Below are 26,649 nucleotides of genomic sequence, written 5' to 3' on the forward strand. Positions count from 1 at the left end.
AGACACTTTTTTGGTGTCCGTTTGTGATAGGACCCCCCCCCCCCCTTAACATTTTAGGTATTTCTTCCTCTTCTTTGGCCCCAATTACTAGACTGTCTTATACATGGAAAGTTGGTGTCAGAGTTATGCACTTTTGTCACATGACTTGGTTGATAAGGTTGGAACATCTATTTTAAGCTTGAATCAAATCCATTAACAATAACTGAGATATAGTACAAATGCATGAAAATTAACCTTAAATTCTAAGTAAAAGGGGGCATAATTCATGAAAAGTTGGTCAGAGTTATGCACCTTGTGTCACATGATGTGGTTGATAAGGTGGAACATCTATTTTAAGTTTGATCAAATCCATTTAACAATAACTGAGATATAGTACAAATGCATGAAAATTAACCTTAAATTCTAAGTAAAAGGGGGCATAATTCATGAAAAGTTGGTGTCAGAGTTATGCACCTTGTGTCAGATGATGTGGTTGATAAGGTGGAACATCTGTTTTAAGTTTGAATCAAATCCATATAGTAATAACCAAGATAATAGAGTTCGGGACGCGACCGGACGGGACGGGACGGGACGCGACGGACGCGACAAAACTGACTCCTATATACCCCCCAAACATGTTTGGTGGGGGTATAATGACTACATCAGTTCTACAATTTACTCGTCCCTTTCTTACATGTACATTAATTATGTATTCACTGAACAGTCAAGCAACTAAAAGCTTAAATCCTTCAAGTTCTTATATTGATTCATGTATTTAGTCCTCCTAAGCACATGTTACACAGTGGGGGATCAGACATGGGGGGAATGAACCCAACAATCTCCAACACCTACCATATGGCTACCTGTGACTATTAGGAGCAGCTTGCATTTGGAATAATAATTATTTAAGATTCAGAGGAACATTTCCATACTACTGTTGTGTCCACTATCCAGAAATTTGCAGTACATGTGAAAGTTTTAAAACAATGAAACAATTAATGCAACAATGTAAATACATTCTGTACTTTGAAGACGACATTTATCAAATGACCAGGTGAACAGTTTTCCTTTAACATGGTTAAACCATGTGATAGAACGGGTTCATTATCTGCAATAGATAAGTTTCGAATTTGTACATGATTCAGGCGTCTTTATTATTATACTAATTAAAATCTAAGACACCTGTAATGAATCCATAACACAATCATAATTATATCTAAAACCATCTCGGGTTAGACTTTTTTCAATTACCTGTTTGGATGCAATAAAAATAAAAAATTGTTCCAATTCAAGAATCAGAGGGCCATAAATCACCCTAAATGTTTGCAAATTTAGAACAACAAATATGTATCAGTTTCTCCTCATTTTTCAGTGTATATAACAGCTTGCCAGGAGAATGGCAGTACCATGTATAAAAAAAAAAAAGTTATTGCAAGAACTCCATTAAATGCATGTTAATGACAAAGTAGTAACCAACAAAACGATTCTGAAACTGTGTCTTCTTAATGAAAAGCAGTCCTCAGGAGTATACACTCGATCTTCACAGCGATATGTATTTTATACATACATATCTATTATATAGTATTATCTTATTATTAAATCCACCAGATTTAAATAGCACCCTTTTCATAGTTTCTCAGAGAGGAAAAATACTCGTTTTTACTTACCAAATTTTAGCTTTAAACTCCCGAACTTTCTCTTTTTCCGGAACATATCCAACAGATTTTTATATTTCAATTTTCCATTGTTGAACGGACAACAAATATGAAGAAAGATTTTCCGGCTCCGAAACGATTATTTCTACGATCACCCTCCATCCATCTGTGCATCCATCAACTCCAGAAAACAACAATAATCTACTGTGTAATCAATTAAAGTAACTAAGACAATTTAAAGCCTCGATCTTCTACAACAACTCCCCGAAATCTGTCTTCATTAACCTAAACTTGTCCTCGGAATATTCCTTAAGAAACATCGACTGTTGAGCTCGCTCCAAAAGATTATCCAAAATCTTATCGGGTAAAAAAATCTCCTAGCTCTGCAAATTACAAGATTTTTCCATCTATTTCATAAAACTCTTTAATTAGAAGAAAATATGATCAATAAATAATATTCTTCCTTTTTATCCCGTTTCAAATTCAACCTAATTTCTGACACGACCTTGGAATATATCCTTGTATAGTTTGTTGTTTGGCAACACAATTATTTCTGCAAGAATTTTTTCTGACTCCCTGTGAAGATCAAGAAATCACTCCTTGGGGGGAAAAAAATCCAGATTTACCTCAGCACATATTATCACATTTCTACATACTGTTAATACCTCATGGATAATTATATACTTGTCTAAATGACAAAAAAAAAAAAAAACTTAACTAGAAATACGTGAAATTATGATACCTTAATATAACACAACAAAAGATAATTCTTTCTCAGTAAAAAAAAAAAAGTATTTTGTAAAATGCTCTGCAGCAAAAAAAAAAGGTTATTAAAATTACTTATTAATTAGAACATTTTTAAAGCGGACAGTACGTTAATCAATCATCCATGCAAAACAACATCCAAGGTTAAAATACAAACACTGCTTCAGAACTTATCAGTCACCACACAAAACAAAGTGTATTTTACAAACCAATACTGTAACAACCGCAATTTCCTGGCACTAAATCAAAATTTCATCAATAAAAGTCTCATTTTTTTATTGTTATTTCCTTGTAAACTGTAATGTACTGGAGAAACTATTAGGGAAAAAAGAAGAGATTACAGAAAACTAACAAAAATTAAATAAATTCTAAGTCCTAATAAAATTGTGCGTGTGAGATCTTTCAGACCTACATGGCATAATGTTAACGAACTATATACCTTACAGGTGAAGCTATTATCTAACATATATTATGTATAAATATATATGTCCCCAGGTGGCTGTTTCAACTAATATGTAATATATTTAAAGGTGCAGTTTCAAATTTTAATATTAATGTCTACAGATTTCTCTTCAGTTTGTTTACCTGACATTTGATATGAATATTGCAACAGGGAGATGATGAAAACTGCAAGAAGTAAATGAAAGTTGTAACCTGAGATTAACGCCTCATACCTCATCACTGTTGATTAAACATAATAACACAGAACCATCATTCCACCATGGAATTCATTTTAGTTCAATTGTATCAAAATCTGGAGAGAGGAAAAAAATATAAGGAAACCCTAACACAGTTTGGACTAGAGGTAGAGCAGCTGAAAGGTTGGCTAGTAAGAGTTTACGCTCAAACAGCAGTATTCTTTCCCAGCAATATCTAGTCTTATCTTTTAACAGCAATGTCCCTTCAATAAATTTCACTCTTAAGCTTCATCAGCAATGTCCTTCCTTAGCTCCAACAGCAATCATTGTCTTCTAAGCTCCAACAGCAATGGTCTTTCTAAGCTTTAAAAGCAATGTCTTTTCTTAACTTTAACAAATCAGTTTCAATCACAGTATACTTTCTTAGCTTTATGAAGCAAAGGGACATCATTTCATAAATTTATATTTGAATAGCCCCAGTTTGTATGTTATCTACAGTGCTACAAAACAAAGATTACAAGACCAAATATAGGTCTAAACCTTTAAAGTTGTTTGTCATATAAAGATAGTGGGGACATGACCCTAATAAACAGGTTAACAGCTTGTTAGCCTACAAACATTGCATGTCATACGTCATGTCATCGTTTTGATGTCAGGCAAAGAAGAAATTCTGAGTGTAAATCAAACATTGTCAACTGAAAACTGACATGATGTAAAAACCAGCACCAAACAGAAGTAAACATGCATTAATGGATAAAGTTATCATGATAATATTACATCACAAAAAAGTTTTCCTGTAGTCCAATGGTAAGCCAAAACTGAAGAGTTTCTCTCACGTATGCCTGTTTACTTACGTATGCCTGATAACAACTGTGGTGATAATCAGACTGAAGTCTCATTTTGCTTGATACTGTGACCTTCTTTCAACATTTTTTTTAAAAAAAAAATGTTTGTAAATACAAGAAATCTATAAATCAACTTGCTGGTAGTTTGGTAAAAGCTCTATCAGTCAACAACAATATTTCTGGTGATATGACCTAGTGGCCTAGTTTTTACCAGATAATTTCAATTAAAAAATGAACAGGAATATGCTGCACCAACGAAAATTTTCCAGATATCTGACCTAGTGACCTAGATTGTACCAGATAGGCAACATACAAGGATTTCATGTAATTTGACCCAATGACTACTTTTCACCAGATTACTTCAAATAAACTGGCAATAGTAGTATGCTGCACCAACAAGGATTTCAAGTAAATTGACCTACTGACCTAATTTTTACCAGACTTCAGCAGCTACCAGCTAGCTTCCCAAACAGACTATCTATTCTAACTTGAACTTGTCTTAAGCAGCCAGCTGCTTTAAGCTGCCATAGCTGGTTGCTAAAAAAGGGTCTGACTGTGAGTGAAAATGGCGCCAATTATTATTCTAGACTTTTTTTTTCTGTACAAAGCAGGTTAAATTCTCCAAAACATTTTTTTTCATTCACTCACAATTACTTTCTTATCAAAGTAATTAACTTTGATTAAATCTTGCAACAGTTGATCAAGCAAGAAATCATTACCTACTTTACGTAAATAAATACATTTGTTATTCCGAGGCAATTTACGTTCTTTGCTGTGATCTGAATCGCCACCAAATCAGAGCTTTAAAAGGCAATTTGAAACTAACTTTTTATTCTTGCAAATAAAGAGATAACAGCTTTTTGTTGTTGAATCATAAACATACTTCTGTAACTACAGTATGTTAACAGGAATTAGAACATTATCTCCACACAGCCATCAGACATATATTATTTCAAAACAGAACCATGTTTCTATACACATAATTATATCATGTCAACAAACAGCCATGTTTCTACACATACATAATTATATCATGTCAACATATAACTACATTTCAATGCCACTTTACTCAATGTGACACTTCATCCAACAACGAATAGGTATGTAGACTGCTGCAAAATACAATTATTAAGATACGAGACTGGTGCAATATACATCAGGGTGGCCAACCCATGTGACATTCGAGTACAAAAAATCTTGCACTATTTTCTCCAAATACAAGATTTCATAGATCTTGCACTATTTTCTCCAAATACAAGATTTGCACTATTTTCTCCAAATACAAGATTTCATAGATCTTGCACTATTTTCTCCAAATACAAGATTTTATAGATCTTACACTACATTCTCTAGACCTTACACTCTTCTATCCAAATCTAAGATTTTAAAGATCTTGCATATCACAATCATATAAATTGCTCTTGGCTAAAAAATCTATCAAGTCGTCTCAGTTGATTAGCTAAAGTACCACAAATAATTAATTACTAACAATAACTTTGTTAATTGTAAATCTCATGATGCTAGCAACGTCTGCACTACATTTGAACTTGTAACTTGCATGTCGCAACATTTAGCCTGGCACTCTCTTAAATTCCATCCGCAGCATAAACATTGTATGAGTTGTACCAATTTCATATAATCTTTAATTCATATGTTATTCATGTCATAAAGTCTTGTTCTGCGGTTTACAACAGCTTGTTAGACAATAACTTATATTCATTTTTATCCTGTCACTTGCAGTATTTTCGACCCGATATCAGGGTGCCGTATATCTTTCTTGATATACCGTCAGTTGATCATGTGACCAGTGATATACGGTCAGTTGATCATGTTACCTTATGGTCGATATTGTTGTCATAAGAAATTTTGCAACGAAACCATCATCATTGTGTTGGAAATGTCCGAACTAAGAAAATGAGTGGTCAAATAATGAGTTTTTATTCAAAAACGAAGAAGTTATTGCGATTTTGCCGGTAATCACGTCATTATATAAGTGACGTCATTACGAATATGACGTCATTAAAGCGGTTGTCGCACACTTATTTTTGTAAAATAAATTACCAAATATCGGAAAATGAAGTAATGACAAGATAAATAGAATAATAGGTTAGTGCCTAAGATGGAGAAAGTTTATCTGGCTCGGCTCCGGACGTTATCAGGTTCGCCTTTGGCTCACCCGATAACCTCCTCCGCCTCGCCAGATAAACTTTCTCATCTACGGCACTAACCTATTATTCTCTATTTATTGCATGAATATAAAGCAAATAGCATCAGCCCAAATCAATAAAACTTTCATTTTTGCTTTATACATAGACACACACGTGCTGAAGGGATCTGGTGACTGCCAAGCAAGATATTGGGACAACTGTATTGGACCTGATCAATGTTATACTCCGTTTAATCATCATTTTGAAAACTTGCCACAAAATAACAATACGATGTCTGAAAAATAATTCATACCTCCTTCTCTCTACCCCACCCCCACCGCCGCTGAATCTGGGAATCTTTCTTTCTGGACTGAACGACTTTATGATGACTGAAGAAAAAGTTTCAGGTGATGCTAATTGTTATATTTGCACCAATGCTTACTGATCCTTAAATCAATATTTTTTTTCTTTTTTTTTATTTGGATTTAACATCGCACAGACACATGATAGGTCATATGGCGTCTTTCCAGCTTTAATGGTGGAGGAAGACCCCAGGTGCTCCTCTGTGCATTATTTTATCACGAGTGGGCACCTGGGTAGAACCACCGACCTTCCATAAGCCAGCTGGATGGCTTCCTCACATGAATTCAACTTGCAATCCCCCCTAGCCTGGCTCCCTAACTGCGTGGTTATTTTTTAAAATATACTGCAAACCTTTAATAAGTAAATTTTAAGCCTCTAAAATAGCACATTTTATCTGATGGCTAAACAATACCTATGTTTGGAACCAGGGGCAATAAAAAGCATCAATACAGAAACAACCTGCTGGAGTTACTTCCAATGTTAATGAAGAAAATTTATATATAAGAAATATGACAGAACAAACATAGGGACGGGAGCCAGTCTACACCCACCCCCACTTCCCACCACATTCTGAACTTTACGTCTCAAGTTTACTGTTATTTTTACGCACAAAAAAGAAACATAAGCAACCTACTAAAAAGAGGCAATCATAATGTAAATAATGTATTAGGTTAGTTTTATTCTTCCGGTAGAACAAGAATGATACCCACAGGTAATTACTGTGAAATCATTTAAATTCGCTGGCATGAAATTTCGCGCAAATGTGAAGAAGGACTGTTTCGCACGGGCTTTAATTTGCCCCTTTTTTAATTTTATAAAGGAAACAATATAATCAAATAATAATAATAGCGTGGTCTTAAATTCACGCATCGGTCCTAGCGCGAAATACACGAAAATTCGTCCTACGCGAATAAAAATGATTTCACAGTAACCATATATGGGTCATTACGTTAAAAGATTCATTTACAGTCATCATTAAAGGTCACCGTAAAACCTTGACCTTTGTCCGTATGCACTGGTCACATATGTTTATGAAATGATTTGAACAAATTTAAAGGCAGTCCCTACAAGGATGCTACAGAGTTTAGTGAACATAATGCATTTAATAATAATCTAGTCAATAGTATGACAATCTAGATTGTCTATTTTTAGATCTGTAGTCTAACTTCAGATCAGTTGGCCCTGCATCCAAAGGAAAAGGTAAATTTCCTTATTGTTGCTTTGTGAAACAATGGCCTTTTGAGTGACCCTATTTTAAGACAAGGTGCCATGATAGCCCTATATCGCTCACCAGAGTTGATCTGGCCTTCTGACCTAGTTTTTGATCCAAAATGACCCAGTTTCGAAATTACTCTAAAGATCATCAAGACAAACATTCTGACCAAGTTTCATATAGAGTCACAACTGTTGCCTTTAGAGTGTTCACAAACTTTTCCTTTGATCTGACCATATGACCTAGTTTTTGACCCCAAATGACCCACATTAAAACTGGACCTAGAGATCATCAGGACAACCATTCTGACCAAGTTTCATAAAGACTGAGTCAAAATTGTGGCCTCCAGTGTTCACAAGCTTTTCCTTTGATCTGGCCTACTGACCTAGTTTTTGACTCCACACGACCCAGTTTCGAAACTGACCTAGAGATCATCAAGTCAGACATTCTGACCAAGTTTCATAAAGATTAAGTCAAAATTGTGGCCTCCAGAGTGTTCACAAGCTTTTTCTTTGATCTGGCCTACTGACCTTGTTTTTGACCCCACATGACCCAGTTTCGAACTTGACCTAGAGATCATAAAGATTAACATTCTGACCAAGTTTCATAAATATTGGGTCACAAATGTGGCCTCTAGAGTGTTCACAAGTCAAATGTTGACGGACGCCGGACAATGACCGGTCACAATAGCTCACCTTGAGCACTTTGTGCTCTGGTGAACTAAAAAGTTAACACCAATTACATCTCACGCCAGCACTTTGCTGGTACCCATTTAGAGCTGGGTCCACTGAGGAAATCCGTTTGAAAGAGTCTTCCCTCTCTTCCAATACCTCCTCAGTCCAGAGGAAAACCATTTCAGAGAAAGAGAGAAATGTCCAAAACAGGACCTACACCAACAACTGAAGGTCTGTCAAACAGTTCATCATAGGAAGTTCATCTCACAAAAATGTGATAACAGCAGTGACAGCAGAACTTATCACTTTTTGAGCTGAGGTGACAAGTTCTGTGAGAATTTTTTAAAACCCGAAAGGCCAGAGAATCCACTTGTATAGCTCAGTTAAGACCTAGGCAAATTTAAAGTTTGAACCTGTATGGCTCAGACCAAGTCTGAACCTGTATGGCTCAGTTAAGACCTAAACAGACCAAGTCTAAACCTGTATGGCTCAGTTCAGACCTAAACAGACAAAGTTTGAACCTGTATGCTCAGGAAGGCCTGAACGGAGAGACAGAGTAAAGACAGAGTAACCACATGCAAGTCTCAGTGCTAAGAAAATGTCTTGTTTAGAATGACTTTCAATGTCCTTGGACTACATTAGACACATATGTCTCCACTCTGTTAAATTAATAATTTAATCTCTACTATCTTGATAACCATATAACTGCTTATTTTGTGGTGAACATTTACACATGCGTACCTGCAAATCAAGTGTCTTCGCTAAAAACTCGACACAAGACAACATAATAATTTAACTTCTACTATCTTGTTAACCTGAACTATTTATATTGCAGTGAACATTTACACATGCATACCTGCAAATCACCTAAAAACAGGACACAATACAACATCATTTACTCACTGGACACCAAACTAAACCAAATCAAATGATATTATGCAAAAACTCACCCAAAGAATTGAACCTAAGTCTCAGGCTAAGTTTTCTACGACGTTTCAATATTGTCGACATTTTCTGTACTTTTATCCACCACCACTAGCTGGATCTATGCCTGTTATGAGGTGAAACTCCGCGTCCTGTGCTGCCCAGTCGAATCCAAATCCACCAACACTTTTAACAATTTCCCAGTGATTTAAATCAGGCAGAATGAATCGCCAAAATGTGCTATCTTTCATTGGGTAATGTATATCAAAAAGAGTCAAAAATGCAAACAACATAAACACTGAACTATTCCCTGTTGTTGTGCAAAGTCCTGGCAAAACACGAAGTCCTGGCAAAACTCAGATACAAATTCTCCTAGAATTTTTACTGCAAACCGCCAGATAAACACATCTATTAATCACAAAAGAATATTGCAATTAAGGTTTTGCAAACAACTTATATCTTCTGGCTTCAGAAAACAACCTTGATGAGAAATTGAAAACACCACTACTGGGTCAATCACTGCCTGCAATTGGGCCAATATGTCACTGCAATGTATTAAATAGAGCAGGATATTATATCTGTGTCACATGACCAGCATGCTATTTATAGAACGCATGTGGTTCTGGGTTTTGTTTACAAAAATAATTTCAAGGACAAGTATGAGGCCCCGCTGACGGGAGAAGGGAACGCATCTGCATTTTGAAATTACTACGTAGTTGCAACCTTATACCATCATCAGCTGACAAGTGTTTTATATACAGCTTGGCATGTACAACTGCTCGATATTTCATCCAATAGGCGAATTAATACTGGGCGGCCATGCATCAATCTCATTTTTTTTTCCATGAAGCTTTTAGCATGCTTGTCGGCCTATCAATAATAAATATCTCCCATCAACTTTTTATGCAAAGAACATTTTACAAATGTCTTACTGATTCATGTAAGGGGTCATATAAGAATATTTGTCTATCATGTTATAAAACTTGGTCAGAAAATGATGAATAAATCATGAGCAGAAGTTGAAAAGTTTAAACAGAACCTCCTTTAACATGAATTTTGGTAAATGTACAATATTATAATCTAGAAAATGTAAATTTCTGTACATCAACCTTTAATGTCACAGGTAGTTAGTTTGCCAGGAGTTAATGTATTGATAACCAAAAAATGACCCAGTTTTTCTTTTTGTTGATTTTAAAATCGTTAATGGATATCTCTAGATATGAACCTGAATATGAAGTCACATGGGACCACCACTTCAATGATATTATATATTCGTATATTTGTTTGTGTTTGCGTTTGTGGAGATAGGATCAAGGTTAAACTAGTTTAATGTCTGTTGTATATTGTTGAAATTGATTGCTGCATGTTACATGCATGGTGCATAACTATCATCTGTATGATCATCTGTATAAGCAATTATTTCCTAACTGGGTTAAACAAATTTACAAAACATGGCAGACACTTTCTGAATCCCGGACCTTACACGGTAAACAAACCACATCTGTGCACCTCACACCGCATATATTAACCGACTTTCTATAGTACAACTACAAGAAGCCATATGATACCAATATTAAACTTGGGGCAAACTGAGGTCAACGGATAAATATACCTTTAAGGCACAGTTCTTTTAGTTGGATTATTCAATTTATACAAATTCAGGCTTTAAAGTCGCCCCAAGCATATCACTTGTTGACATCTAGTGACCTAACTTGAACTGATCACTTCAAAACTTAACAAGTTACAAACCTTGAAAAGCTGGGATCAAAAATAAACACAGGCCTGCCGGCACCTTTTGGGCAGTGTCGACCCCTTTTAAGTCAAGACGTGTTTCTATTGCTGCAACTGCTACAGTGAAATTTACTGACAAACAATACTTGTTAATATCATGATTAAAGAGGCTATCTTTCCTTTATACTTATAAAATAAAACTAGATGCCCACGGGCAACATGTCGAGCCCGCCCTTTGACCCATAACTGTGACCTTGACCTGTGAGACAGGGTCAGTATCACTGAGTTAAACATTCATGCAAAGTATAAACAAGATTCCTCAGTGCATTTCAAAGTTATGGGCCAGATAAGATCTGACATGACCTTTGACCTCAAACTGTGACCTTGACCTTTGAGATAGGAACCTAGGGTTTGCGAATGACACTCCGTCTCACTGAGGTAAACATTCATGCCAAATATAAACAAGATTCCTGAATGCATGTCAAAGTTATGGGCCAGACAAGAACTGACATGACCTTTGACCTCCAACTGTGACCTTACCTTTGAGATAGGAATCTGGGGTATGTGCACACACTCCGTCTCACTGAGGTTAACATTCATGCCAAATATAAACAAGATTGCTCCATGCATGTCAAAGTTATGGTCGGACAAACAAATCCAGACAGATGCACACACGCACTGACGCACATACACCGAACAGTCATTTGGACAACTATGTCTTCACATCTGCAAGCGGGCTCGACAAAAAACGTTAAAAGATTGAATCATAAAAAATGCAATTGCCGTTATCTGAATATAACATAACTGGATACAGTTGTATTTCTGTACAACTTAAACTAGAACTGTCACAGGAGTGACTTATACCCCCACCATACGGTGTTGTCACAGAAGAATGGCAACCATTAGAAATCTTAAAAATACTTTGGAGTACTTCATCCTGGGCTTCCACATATAAGTAATACTAGTATAATACTAGTATAGTAATACTAGTAAATATATTAAATCTCTAATATTAGAGATACACTAAAATATACACTAAAAGTGAATACAAAAAAGTGTCTTACCGACCCATGTTACCACAGAAAAATGTTTTTACTTTTTACACAGAACTTATAATAAAAAAGTAAGAAAAATACATCTAAAAATAGGATTTCTAAAAATAGACTTATTCCTGGAATTTAAGGGGAAGAAACTCAGTACAAAAGTTAAAAAAAGGTTACTTCCCTTTGGCACTAAGCCAATCAGAATGAGATACAGCGAAAATACATCAAAATTAACCTTAAATTCTAGGTAAAAGGGGACACAATTCAAGAAAAATTAGTGTCAGAGTTATGCACCTTGTGTCACATGATGTGGGTGATGAGGTGGAACATCTGTTTTAAGACTGAATCAAATCCATTCAGTAGTGACTGAGATATAGTGAAAATGCATCAAAATCAACCTTAAATTCTAAGTAAAAGGGGCATAATTCATGAAAAATTGGTGTCAGAGTTATGCACCTTGTGTCACATGATGTGGGTGATGAGGTGGAACATCTATTTTAAGTTTGAATCAAATCCATTTTGTAATAATTGAGATATAGTGAAAATACATCAAAATCAACCTTAAACTTAAAGTAAAAGGGGACATAATTCATAAAAAATTTATGTTAGAGTTAAGCACCTTATGTTACATCATCAGGGTGATAAGGTGGAACAACTATTTTAAGTTTTAATCAAATCCATTTAGTAATAACTGAAATATAGTGAAAATACAACAAAATTAACCTTAAATTCTAAGTAAAAGGGCACATAATTCATGAAAACTTGGTGTCAGAGTTATGCACCTTGTGTCACATGATGTGGGCACATGATGTGGGCGATGAGGTGGAACATCTATTTTAAGTTTGAATCAAATCTATTCAGTAGTAACTGAGATATAGTGAAAATACCTCAAAATCAACCTTAAATTCTAAGTAAAAAGGGGCATAATTCATAAAAAAAATGGTGTCAGAGTTATGCATCTTGTGTCACATGATGTGGGTGATAAGGTGGAACATCTATTTTAAGTTTGAATCAAATCCATTTAGTAATAACTGAGATATAGCGAAAATACACCAAAATTAACCTTAAATTCTAAGTAAAAGGGGACATAATTCATGAAAACTTGGTGTCAAGAGTTATGCACCTTGTGTCACATGATGAGGGTGATAAGGTGGAACATGTATTTTAAGTTTGAATCAAATCCATTTGGTAATAACTGAGATAATAGATTTCTGGACGCGACTGGACGGGACGGGACGGGACGCGACAAAACTGACTCCTATATACCCCCCTCAAACATGTTTGGTGGGGGTATAAATACTGAAGTAAGCTTCTATGTTCGTAACAAGAAAATGTCAGATAAAATCTTAAGAAACAAGGCCAGAAGAATCAACATGAAAACACTGTTACAAATGTACCATAATAAAACAGTTTAGTAACATATTTTACAAACCATGTATGTTTTAAGCCGAAAGCCTATGTGTCATAGTGTGTCACAGCTTGGAGGCATACAGCTGTACTGCAGGGTGGCAAGCGTTTGGCTCCTTGAGGTCAAAGGTCCAAATCTTGTTATTAGCAGAATGCACAATGAAAAGTAAATCTGGTAAAACTGATAGTAAGGAGCAAGTCTAGTGCTAAATTTTCTAATTTAAAAGTAAACTTGGTGAAGAAAATACCAAGGTCCTTTTTGGGGATAGTCAGCACCTCAGACCTCTTGGTCTGTAGGCGCATACTCTAACCATGTTGCTAAAAGGTTAACCCAACAGCAAGGCCGTTGGATGTAGCCTTTAGACCTACTGTCACAATATTTCCAAGTTTCTCAATGTGCCAAAATCCCTAAGATAATTAGCTTGCAAAAAGGATACAACTCTTCCAAACAAATCAAGAATGAATGAACTGAAATAAGCCTTCTAGAGTTACTTCTCTTAGACTTTTTACACATCCCCTATAACAATAATGGTATATTCCAAATGTATTGGGAAAACCATTTCTATAAATACATGTAGTGAGAAATATGTTGTCATAATTTCTACATGTATGCAAAAGGATGAAGTTTTCTATGTTGTTAGTTTCTGCTCCTTCTGCATCATGGAGTCAGTAAAATGTTTTAAATGTTGGAGTTAAGGTTAATTAGGTACCAGGGGACATAAGGGATGTTACAAATTTCACTGACATTCCTGACACTTTAAACGCCTTAAAAACACCATTATTTGCAATAATGTTCTAGTGCTGAAATTTCACATAACTTGGTGGAATGTAGTTAAAATTCAGCAACTGTTTATTTTATTTCTTTACAAATGGCATTCATTTTTAAAGGGGGCACTATTTCAGAATATTTTAAGTATCCTATAGCAGAAGTGTAATGGTCAGGTAGGTTGTTGGTAAAGATGTTTTTCGTTTATCAAGTATTTCTGTGTTTTGATGATATACTGAACCAATTTAAGTCTGCTAATATTAATTTTGCTTGGTTGCTCTTACCCTTTAGTTTTTTGCTCTCAAAGATACTATTTTGTCCCATATTATTATATAAGTATACTCTTCTAAAGTGAGACGATTACTGAAGATGGTGATGATGATGAGCATGAAATTTTGTGGGTTTTACCAAAGCTAGAAGATTCCTGGATTAATGCAACCAACAAATCCACAAAAATTAGCCCCCAATGAATATTAATGATTTTACAGTATTCTGGAAATATATCATAGGTATTAAAAAGCCCCAAACTTGTAACCCTGAATTTGCAAATGATGATTTTAAAGCGATATAAGACTACATCAATAATGTAATGAAATTAAACAATACAGAAAAATTCACTGAAAATTATGAAAATTTTAGGATCTTTCTTTATAGAAGGACTGTTACCTTAATTCATTGTGATAGAAAAAACACAATGTACACATTCTGTACAAGTTTGATGAAAATCCAATTATAATTGTGTTGGTTTTTTCCCTCAAAGGCAATTTGTCCAAACTTGCAGGTTTTCAGGAAGCTATATTTTTCCATACTGTATTCGAGTCCTGAAAATCCGTATTTTTTTTTCATTTCACATGAGAACTTTTACATTTCCTTACAAAGAGTCATTCAGAGTTACTGCCCTTGTAAATTGCTTTTTCCATCTGCAGTCTGCAGTTAGATGGCGTTGGTGGATGGATGTTGTTTTTTGTGCGTGTCTGTGTGTGGGAGTTGGCCGACAGCAATAACTTTCTTATTTCTGAATAAAACATACATGCGTGAAGACAGAATTTCTTAGTTAGAACATATCCTTTCTGATGACCATGCTTTCGATTCAAAATCAAACGAAAGGTTTTTCTCTAGATGTTCAGAGATGAGAATGCATTGACAACAGTATTACATAATGGACTAATAGCTAAATTGCATGACGATGTCCCTCATTGCAAACTAATTGCTGCTACTTCAGTCACTATCTGGTCATTATGTTCCACGATCTGTTCACAATGGAAGATCTTGAGATATGCTGCAGCAGCGGAATAAATAGAGCAATATCAGACTGTATTAAGGAAATGTCTCCGACAATTCCATGTCTCTAGCGTTTTCCTCTAAATAAATCAATGCTGACTCCCAATAAATAGTAGACACGTGTCCATATAAAGACAATAATACCAATATAGTATTTCACACTCAATATTTCCTGCTAATTCAGAAGTTCAATAACTATTAGTACGGGACTATATAAATCACTTGTCCATAGTTGGTGCTACATGACCAGTCTATATTCAGCACATTTTTACTGGTCAAACAATATCAACTGTAAAATCAATTTCTGATGTCATGTAATAAAACACTTACTGAATGACTTGCCGGCCAATAGTCAAAACTATTCACTGGAACCTAGTTGTTTATTTCATTAACCAGGAATGTGATTAAAAGAAATTTATCTGTATAGTGTTTTTATAATTTACTTTACCACTTTTATGTTATTTACTCTTCTCCTCTCAAATTGTCAAAAGAACTAAGTTTACCATGGGCAAAATGTTTGTATTTAAGTGATACAATAGTTGGCCACAGTAATGTCAAGACACTTTGTGGCCATAGAATCAGGCTTTCTCCAGTAATTGTCAGCCTCAAGGTCATGTGAACTTGACCTTCTGACCTCAGAAACAATTGGTCAGCCTCAAGGTCATGTCAACTTGACCCTCTGATCTCGGAAGGAATTGGTCAGCCTCAAAGTCATGTGAACTTGACCTTCTGACCTCGGAAAGAATTGGTCAGCCTCAAGGTCATATGAACTCAACCATCTGACCTCGGAAACAATTGGCGCCATCTGTTTATCACAGGCCATCCTATGCAGTATGGAGGCTCACATGTTCCTTACTTCTAGCAGTCAATGTGACTTGAAATTAGATGTACCAACTCCAAAAACCTGAAGTACTTGTTATCAAGCGTTTGGTCTTTAATTCCCCCATGTATGGTCATTATAAAGGGTTAAAGAATATTCCAACCAAAAAACATTACATCAGTCTTCTGCATTAATATAAAAGTCAGGTCATGGCCTTGTACTGAAAAAATTTTGGCACAACAACATCCAACATAAAATGCCTTGCCAAGAAATCACAGATTTTTGATTAAAGTTGCAGGAAAATTGGATGATACTGCTATATCTTCTGTAGAAATTCTACAAAATCTAAAAACCAGAGCTTCATGTAAATGAACATGTCCTAGTTGAAAAAGACCCTAAACAGTATAGAATGCAACCTATGTTTACAATATCATATGAACGTCTTTTCTTGTATGTACAAGCAAGATGGCTCATACAAACAAACAATATCAATAGATGCAGCTTGGGACAACATACATGAGCAATATCCAATTTCCCTATTTAGGATATTCAATCACCGAAACATATAGATCTATCTACAGCAGGAGCGGCCTGTGATTTTATCCAGATAATCAATAACGTAAAGTCGGTCATCGCTCACATGGCCAATATTTACTTCCTTACTATCATGTTGACAAAAAAACTTCGTAATGTGTCTTGTCATGTATCTTCAGTATTTTAAACAATTGTATTTACACGATATGTTTTAAACAATGATGAGGTACGCAGGAAAACAGACATGTCAGATGAGAAATATTCTGTAATTTTAGTAATCTAAATAAGACAAATTGTCTTTCTGTCACAATGAAATGACAAAACTACTATGTTGTCACTTCATGCGAATGTTTATGTCAGGGGGAAATATACAGAGTCATTTGTTTTATTTTGGGTTTAGCACAGTTTTTGAACATCAATTCTGTTATGTAACTGTGATACAGTATTTCCGGATTCTGTACCGTACTAATCTAACGTTCTCCACAAGTAACTGTTAACTCTTAGCATGAATCAGAGGTGGAGAATGAATGAGTCGGGATGGCATTATATTGTATTGTATCAAAGGAAAGGATTTTAAGTCATGAAAGTCAAAGTCTTGACAGAGTAACTTTCAAATGACGAAAATTTTCATCTCTTATGCATTTTGGCATCTTAATAATGCTTCGAAAATTGCTTGTCAATTTTAACTTAAATATGCATGAAAAACAATTTCCAATTCAGACAGAACTGTAACATTAGAGTGGTCTTGTGTTCAAATTACTGGCCAAAATCGAATCTGTTAGCTTTTTCACCTAATACTGGATGGAATTGCCTATGATTAGATCAAGAAGTTTTTATAATGATTAACCAAGCAGTTTTTGTACTGAATAATCAAGCAGTTTTTATCTAATTAGGTACTTTTTTGAACTTATCCATCAGGCATTTTTTGTATGTATTAATTAAGCAGTTTTTGTACTGATTTATCAAGCAGTTTTTGTACTGATTAATCAGGCAGTTTTTGTACTGCTTTATCAGACAGTTCTTGTACTGATTAATGAATCAGGCAGTTTTTGTACCAATTTATCAGGCACATATGTACTAATTAATCAAGCAATTTTTGTACCGATTTATCAGGCAGTTTTTGTCCTGATTAATCCAGCAGTTTTTGTATCTATTTATCAGGCAGTTTTTGTACTGATTAATCAGGCAGTTTTTGTACTAACCAATCAGGCAATTTTTATACGTATTAATCAGGCATTTTTTGTACTGTTTAATCTGGGTTTAATTGGGCAGTTTTCGTAGTGATTAATAAGGAAGTTTTTTGTATTGTTTAATCGTGAAGTTTTTGTACTGATTAATTTATGAAAATGATTTCTTAGAAAACTTCTGCTAGGTGCTTGTGTATTTTTTTTTCGACTGTAAAGATTATAAAAGCTGTCTGGTGCTGTAACTTTAATCAAAAATTCTCTGATACTTTTATTTGCATGAGGCAATGCTAGTCTACATAATCAGGATTACCTGATGAATTATCTGGGAATGTTTATCAAAACTTCTTGATAAAATAGAAATGTTTTGTAGTAAGTGTAATTTCTCCAGTAATAACATTGTCTACTGATACAAACTACATGCTTTTTGTGAGGGAATATTTCCATGGAAACAGATCAGGAAAAACTTCAATCTAGTTCTTTAGGATAATCAATCAAAGTTATAACAAGACATGGGGTGTTAAAGCCATTATCCTGATACACAATATACTTTGTAACTTCTTTGTTTTGTTCTGTAAAAACTTCACCACTGTCTAATACCGGTACAAATAAAATGTAACATCACTAAGCACAAAATGTAACGTCACCAAGCAATGAATGTAACATCACCAAGCAATGAATGTAACATCACCAAGCACAAGATGTAACATCACCAAGCACAAAATGTAACATCACCAGCACAAGATGTAACATCACCAAGCACAAAATGTAACATCACCAAGCACAAGCTGTAACATCACCAAGCACAAAATGTAACATCACCAGCACAAGATGTAACATCACCAAGCACAAGATGTAACATCACCAGCACAAGATGTAACATCACCAAGAACAAAAATGTAACATCACCAAGCACAAGATGTAACAACACCAAGCACAAGATGTAACATCACCAAACACAAGACTGTAACATCACCAAACACAAGATGTAACATCACCAAGCACAAGATGTAACATCACCCAGCACAAAATGTAACATCACCAAGCACAAGATGTAACAACACCAAGCACAAGATGTAACATCACCAAGCACAAGATGTAACATCACCAAGCAAAAAATATAACATCAACAAGCACAAGAAGTGGCTAAATACTTCTTTATATCAATGCAGTTAGACACGTTTTGCACTGAAGTGACAATATATATAATTCACCCTATTTATGCAAAAAGGTACCAAGTACTGAAAGTGAAAGAAAGTTATGGTACCTGTTTTTGTATTAACCACTCGAATATTATGTCTAATAGTCTGCTTAATGCTGATTTTTATTCAGACCAGAGCTGTCTGAAAGGCACCTACGTCTCCCCATGACAGCCTGACCCATTTTCAGTCTCAAAATTACTTCGACCTTAACGTTTCCAGACTTGAGGTCACTGTGACCTTTAACTCTGAATTACCGACCACAGGCAATCATCCTATGAAGTTTGACAATTATGAGACCAAATATTCTCCAGTTATTAGTCTATGGACAGACAGACAATAGTAAAAGAATTTAACCACTCTTCCACGAAGGGTGCCATAAAAAATGTACAATGAAGTGACGTCTTGCTGATGAAATACTTCTCTGTTCCCTGTAAGTTAATGAAAATTGTCCCACACTAAATATATGGAGAATACACATCATTTAAATCTGAGCCTCCAGCCAGAAGGATTAACCTGCACCTGAAACCAGGACTTCAAAATTCAACATAGTCATGTCCTCTCAATCCATGGAACAGGGTGTGAACCCTGTACTGACAACTTAAACAAGGGTGTCAACCTTTTAGAGACTAGTCTGTACATTGGTGAACCCTGTACAGACATTCTAAACAAAGGTGTGAACCCTGTACAGACCAATTAAAAGATAACCGAACACTTTGTTAATGTAAATGAGTTTGACCATGATCTATTTGGAGAGATTCAACACCTTACAATAGATTGTACAGGTAAAACACTTTCTTTTGAGAAGAAAAGGGACATAATTATACAAAATTTGAATAGCCTTATGTGAACAAAACACAGGGTCTGAAGACTGACAGAGAAACACATGACAAGGAAATAATGTATGTACAAGACAGGTGAAACTATAAAAGTCTGCAACCATTATAAACAGCAATATCAATTTTCCAGCCAGATTGATCTGCAAGAAATTTTACTCCAATATCTCTCATGAAAAAGCAATATTATTGTCAGACGAAAGATATAATAGAATAAATAACAGCTACAACTCACAAATATCAAATTTTCAACACATACCCTTTAATTTCTCAGAATGGACAAAGTCAGATTGTGTATTGAAGGACTGACTCCCCACCCCTACCTTAGTTACTGTCAAGGAAAAACAACTCTAAATGTTTACACAATTAGTCAACAATGACCACAATCTTAGTTGCAGGTAAGTAATTAGTGCATAGAAAAGGGAATACAAGTTGCATGCTTAAGCCCACGTACAACCATCAAACAATTCTAGCACGACAGTGAAATTATGCATAATACATGAAATGTCATATCCCTCAAAATTATTATCTCTCACTATACAAAAGTCAACCATCCTTGAAGTACACTTCTGAAGCCCAAATGGTTTATCACTGAGAAAATTACCACAGTTTATACTGCCACGTCGGCCCTTTAGGAAACCCACAATTTGTGTTACTATGTAAAAGTAGTAAATGTTTTCATTTCTTTTAGAAGCCAAAGTTTATTTGGTGAAACTTACATCAAAAGGTTTTCTAAGAAACTTTTCAACAAAAAACACGCAATATTGTTGTGAAAATAGTTCCTAAGAACTACTTTAATACTGAACTGAGCTTATGTCATTCCAGCAAATTTATTTTTTGTCTGATTACAAAAATCATGCATATATATATTTAAGGAGCATTTTTGTTTCACTGTTGGTAATGGCCATGCAGCCTATGCCATGATCTTGTTTCTCGTTTTCTTTCCACATACAGCCAGCGTTTGCCAGGTTATGTGAAATAAACTGTCCCATCAAACTATCAAAATCTTATAATACTTACATGTAATTGTATATATCGAGGATTCAATGATGAAATAACACAAAATATGTAAATACTTGTGACAGGAAACATTTCAGAGAAATGTCATTTTTACCTGCTACACTAGACTTCTTCATTTTCTCCATGATTTTACTCTTTAGATATTTTGTTGGCTGCATCCAAGTAATCTACATGCATTTCCTTTTAATTTCCTAAACAAATTTCAATGGTCTTCACCTCTAATCACCAAAATTCTGCCAAAATGTTTGTAATTAAGTTAGGTTCAAGGTCTTATCCAGGAGATTCCCACCCAGAATTCTTTACACAGCCTCACTTTGAATACTTTTAGAATCCTGTTTCTATTTAAAGATACAAATAAATCCTATAAATAGCATAAATGGAAATATCAATGAAGGAATAGTCCATTTTATTTATGGGGTGTACAGAAATGATAGCTGATGTAAACAAATTTACTTACTTATTCGTGGACTTGAAGGGGGACTACAACTTGACTGAAAATAAAAAGAAATGACTGGTAAATAATATTTGAAGGCAATGAAATCTACTGAAGATGAAAAGTAAGTAAACATCATCCTTAGTCTGTTGAGACAATTGCTTTGACATTTCAGAAATACAAGGTTGTAATTGTTACTTACAGCCTTTTTATGACCTATACATTTTTGTAAACTACACTGAATTGAAAGGGCCATAACATGAACATAAAAGCATATATTTTGTGTGACCCTGTTTATCGAGCTAAAAATGACATTTTGTTCATAATATAAGGTCATATTCTGTTACTTACTACCCATTTTTGGTCAGTTTTAGAAATATCTACTGAGAAAAAAGGTCGTATCTGCCACTTACGACCTTTTAAGACTGCACATTATGTAATTTTGGATACAACATTTCCAAAGAAGCAGACACAAACCTTTCATTATTGACGACTGCAAAAAGGCATAATATACAATTTCTTGAATCAACTCGATAAATATATGACAATCGGTACTGTCAGTATCTAAAAGCTTTCTCTATGAAATAACAATAAAGATATGAACAGTCTTGGTGAGAAATCTGTAAAACAAAATAGTTTTTTTCCAGTTTTCTCAGAAGTAGTGTTTTTCACTTAACGGCATTTTATTACTTGGGTGTCTTTTGTAGTCATTAAAATATGCTAATATTCTCTTTTTTTTGTATAGCAGAAAGTTTAATAAGGGTACATCTCAAGATTTTAAGTAACAAATAAAAGAAAGAGGGACATGTCAGCCCAAAATGCTCCCAAGTTGCAAACTAAGAGGCTTTTAATGATGATGTAACAGAGTTATTTATAATACCAGTACAGTAGCAGACTAAGTTTGGAGATTATCTGTCAAATGAAATGGAGAAGTTGTTTTTTCTATTCTATATAACAGACCAAGTTTGGAGATTATCTGTCAAATGAAGTGGAGAAGTTGTTTTTTCTATTCTATATAACAGACTAAGTTTGGTGAACATCTGTCAAGTAGAGTGGAGTTTTTTTTTCTATTCTATATTTATTAAGCATCCCAATGCAGTATACTGGCACGCGAGAAGTCCCCGGACAGCAGTAGTCCCCAGACACGTTCCAGCAACGCTCTATTTTTCGCGACTCATCTACATATTTTTCTGCCTAATCATACAGATATTTGTTTTGGAGAAGTTTATCAAGTTCATTTTTTCACAGGTAATCATATGAATATAATAATCATGGAAATCCTTCCGCTTGGTTACTTGTTTACATTTTCACTGGTGGGGCTTCCGTTTTTATTGCGCATGCGCAAGAAAGGCCTGTCTGGAGGGTTTTAATATTAATGCTACATGTCTTTACTTCATGACTAGCAGACGATACATACACTTTCAACAAGAAAACTTATTTTCTTTGTGACAACAATACTAATATGCCAAAATATTTCACTATTTGTTCGATTAGCCAGTTAATGTCCGTGACTTAAGCATACTTATTCTATTTTCTGTTGTCGCTATTTTCTGTGTGGCTGGGACAAATACATTTGACGCAAACGTTCGATATTTTTACAGTTATATAAAATATAATTTGTCTTTTTCACAATTCCAGCTCAAATGGGCAGTTTCCGATAAATATATTCATGAAAAAATGGCGTCCTGGCATTACTATCGAACATGTTAAAATTTGACGTTCTACAGACCCCTTTTCGGGCCTCGTTAATTCCCCGCGAACGTGACGTCATTTCACAGGAAAACCCCTGAACTGGTAATACCTGAGCTAAGGTTCGTATATATGTTAATCGTTTTTATTCTTGATATTGTTTAAGCTTTTGAGGACGAAATATATGCGATTTCTGTCCGGGGACTACTCGCATGCCAGTACTGTGTAGCAAACCTGAGATGAAAAACTTTACTATATCTGTATATATAATTTTTTTTTTTTTAGCTCTGGTTGATCTTATCCTCAGATTCTGATCCAGACAGGGCAGATAGGTAGCTATGGACCCAATAAATTTTGCCATATCGTCCCCTTAACGCAAAAAGGTACCATCTAACATTTTTGTCAAAAATAGGTTTTTGGCATATATCATTTCAGTTTAATGAAATCTTTATCCTGTGAAAATATCATGACTGTATTTTCTTTCAATCCAAAGATATAAAGTAAAACATAAAGGTACCAAGTGATATTTATCAATTTTCTGCCTGCAAAAAGGAACCAAGTGCTGACTAGATAATGCAAAACGGTACCATATGACACATGGTACCTTTTTGCACAAATGCGTTTTAATAAAAAGTTTAAACCTGTTATGCAACAAGGAACCATATGACGCATGGTCCCTTTTTGCATTTACAATGTGAAGTTGCTTTTTTTTTCAGTAAACATGGAAAATTGTTTACTTGGTACCTTATTGCACTAGAATGAATACACAATTCAGATGCCTGTATGCTTATCAGATATCAAGGTTTTGGCCAGTTTCTTCTTGCAATTAGTGATAATAAGCCGGGGAAAGTGTTAACAACACCAGCTATGGTTATTACTTTTCATATCAGTTTGAGGGTGAAAGCAAGCTTCATGTTTATTCTATATTTATAATGGCTACGTCTGAAAATGTAAGTATAAAGATTTTTTTAAAATTTTATTTTAAACATTTTGATGAAATTATACCGATACATTGGTATTTTTAATCTCAACTGACCCATGTTTGAAATGAAACAAACACAAATTAAATACTAATATAAGATTTATATACTAAATTATGGTACTTAAATTTAATGGCCATCTTTAAAATAAAAAACACAGGTTTAAGATTTAGTTTATTAACAAATAAGTCGGCATTTGTTTGCAGAATAAAGAATCTACATGGTCAGATGATGAATTCTTTAACACACTTACACAAGAAGGTGATACAAGTACTACTTATAAGGACAAAGGAGAAAGCACCACAGATTCGGAAGATATTCCTCTTGCTGATATAAAACAACGTACAAAAAGACCGGTTAAAAGGAAGCTTATATTAAGAAGTGAAAATGAATCTGAAGAGGATGACAGTGTTCCTGATGAGGACTATGTTTCTAGCAAAAAGGACATTAACTCAAGTGATTCTGAGTCTAGTGTATTGTACAGGAAAGTACAAAAGAAGAAACAAAACATAAAAAGTAAGAGGGAAACTGGATGGAAAAGGAGACAAAAGAAAATGAAAATCAGCAAATCACACAAAGTGAAGAGGCCAAACCAAACTTATTTAGCAAAAATGTTGAGAGACAAAATTAAAAAATTGCAAAGCAGACGTAAAAACGTTACTGCATTGTCACCTGATGTAAACAGGGCTAAACAAATAAGCAAATGATTGCATACAATACAGACAATTGTCAGGAAATCACATTTGTCTCGACTAGACACACTTCTAGCAAGCAATGAACTTCGCCGCGCTAGAGCATATGGGGATGGAAACTGCTTTTTTAATTCAGTAAAAATCAGTGGAAATTTTGATGAAAGTGCCCTTTCACTAAGGAAAAGAGTTTGTGAATTTATGGTTGAAAATGCTGACAAATACATGTCATTTTTGGCTAAAAAGGATGGCAATTCTAAAGAGGCACTTCTCAGAGACATTAATTTGTTGAAGACAAATGGTCAATGGAATTTAGATATAGCAGACATTGTTCCACTGGCAGTAGCAAACATTACAGAAAGTACTGTAAGAATATATTCAAGTTCAGTGTCGACCCCCGTCATCGAGATCAAACCTGAGCAGGTAACGAACAAGGACATTTGCTTAGCTTACTTAGCAGTTCGTGGGCAAGAACATTATGATGGAACAAAACCTCTTTCAAATGATGACAATGATCAGGTTGATTTTCCAGAAACAAACAGAAACAATGAAGGGAGTTCACCTCCTATTGAATCAGGTTATGATATCAATCATGACGAGCCACACAGTGCAAATGTGCACACTGATACCACCCCGCACAAACGTGCACTATATAAAAGCCCAGAAAAGAAACATTCAAGCAGGAAGAGAAAAAGAAATACAGAAAGTTGGAAAAGAAACCAGAGAAAAACTTTGAAAAATAAAGGGCAAGAATATTTATCTGCAACTGGAAAGAGAGTTGCAGCGAGAAAGGTTCAGGCTCATAACTGTACAAAATGTCGGTTCAAGTGTGGTGATAAATTTACAGAGGAACAACGGGAGGAAATATTTACATTGTATTATGGTTTGGGAAGTTATGAGCGTCAACGGCAATTTATTTGTGAGATGGTTGAAAGGCACACCCAGTCGAAAAGGAAAGGCAAAGAAAACACTGTCACAGAAGTTCTTTCTAGCGCATAATAACAGAAAAGAACGTGTTTGCAGAGACTTTTTTATCAGAACATTAGATGTAAAGAGGAAAACAATAGACTACACTCTTGCAAGAAAGAAACATGGTGTATTCGCAGAAGGTGATAGGAGAGGGAAATCAAGTTCAGCAAACAAGCTAGATCTTGAAAGAGTCACATTTGTAAAAAAAACACATTGAATCTTTCCCAACAATGGAATCACACTACAAACGTAAATCGTCCAAAAAAGACTACTTATCTCATGAACTAAACATAAAAAAGATGTGGGACTTGTACACCAAAGAATGTGAAAAGAAAGAAACACCTGCTGTGAGCCTTGCCATGTACAGAAAAATATTCTGTGAAAACTATAATATCTCTTTTTACAAACCAAAAAAGGATCAGTGTTCTTTGTGTACACTGTTCGAAAGAAGAAGTCAAGCTGGAACAGTAGATGATTCTTTACAGCAAGAATATGATGGACATCAGAAACAGAAAGAGAGAGAGCACGCGAAGAGAAAAGTAAAGACAAAGACAGGGCGAAGACAGACAAGGGCATTTATGTTGCTACTTTTGACCTCCAGGCTGTTCTTACAACGCCATGTTCTTTGGTCAGCGAACTTTACTATTCAAGGAAACTGTGTTGTTACAGTTTGACCATTTATTCTTTGGGAGACAAACAAGTTGTGTGTCATGTTTGGGATGAGACACAATGCAAAAGGGGATCTTGCGAAATTGTCACATGCCTAATGAAAAACACTTTGTCAGTATGCAAAATGGGAACTGTTAAAGAAGTTGTATATTTTTCAGACTCTTGTGGAGGACAGAACCGAAATCAGTTTGTAACT

The 26,649-nt window shown here is 34.9% G+C and overlaps 1 protein-coding gene across 29 annotated transcripts in view; it reads right to left on the reverse strand.

The window, feature by feature from the left end:
• LOC123532297 (5'-AMP-activated protein kinase subunit gamma-1-like) overlaps positions 1 to 26,649 on the reverse strand; it is a 416,776-nt gene that overhangs the window by 45,065 nt on the left and 345,062 nt on the right. For all 29 annotated transcript variants that reach the window (XM_053517856.1, XM_053517853.1, XM_053517855.1 and 26 more), the window contains one exon: positions 21,482 to 21,515. In XM_053517856.1, the coding sequence (XP_053373831.1) occupies positions 21,482 to 21,515 (34 nt within the window). The remainder of the gene's footprint in view (positions 1 to 21,481; positions 21,516 to 26,649) is intronic.

This window comes from Mercenaria mercenaria, chromosome 11, assembly GCF_021730395.1.
Source record: "Mercenaria mercenaria strain notata chromosome 11, MADL_Memer_1, whole genome shotgun sequence".
In the NCBI taxonomy this organism is placed as follows: domain Eukaryota; kingdom Metazoa; phylum Mollusca; class Bivalvia; order Venerida; family Veneridae; genus Mercenaria; species Mercenaria mercenaria.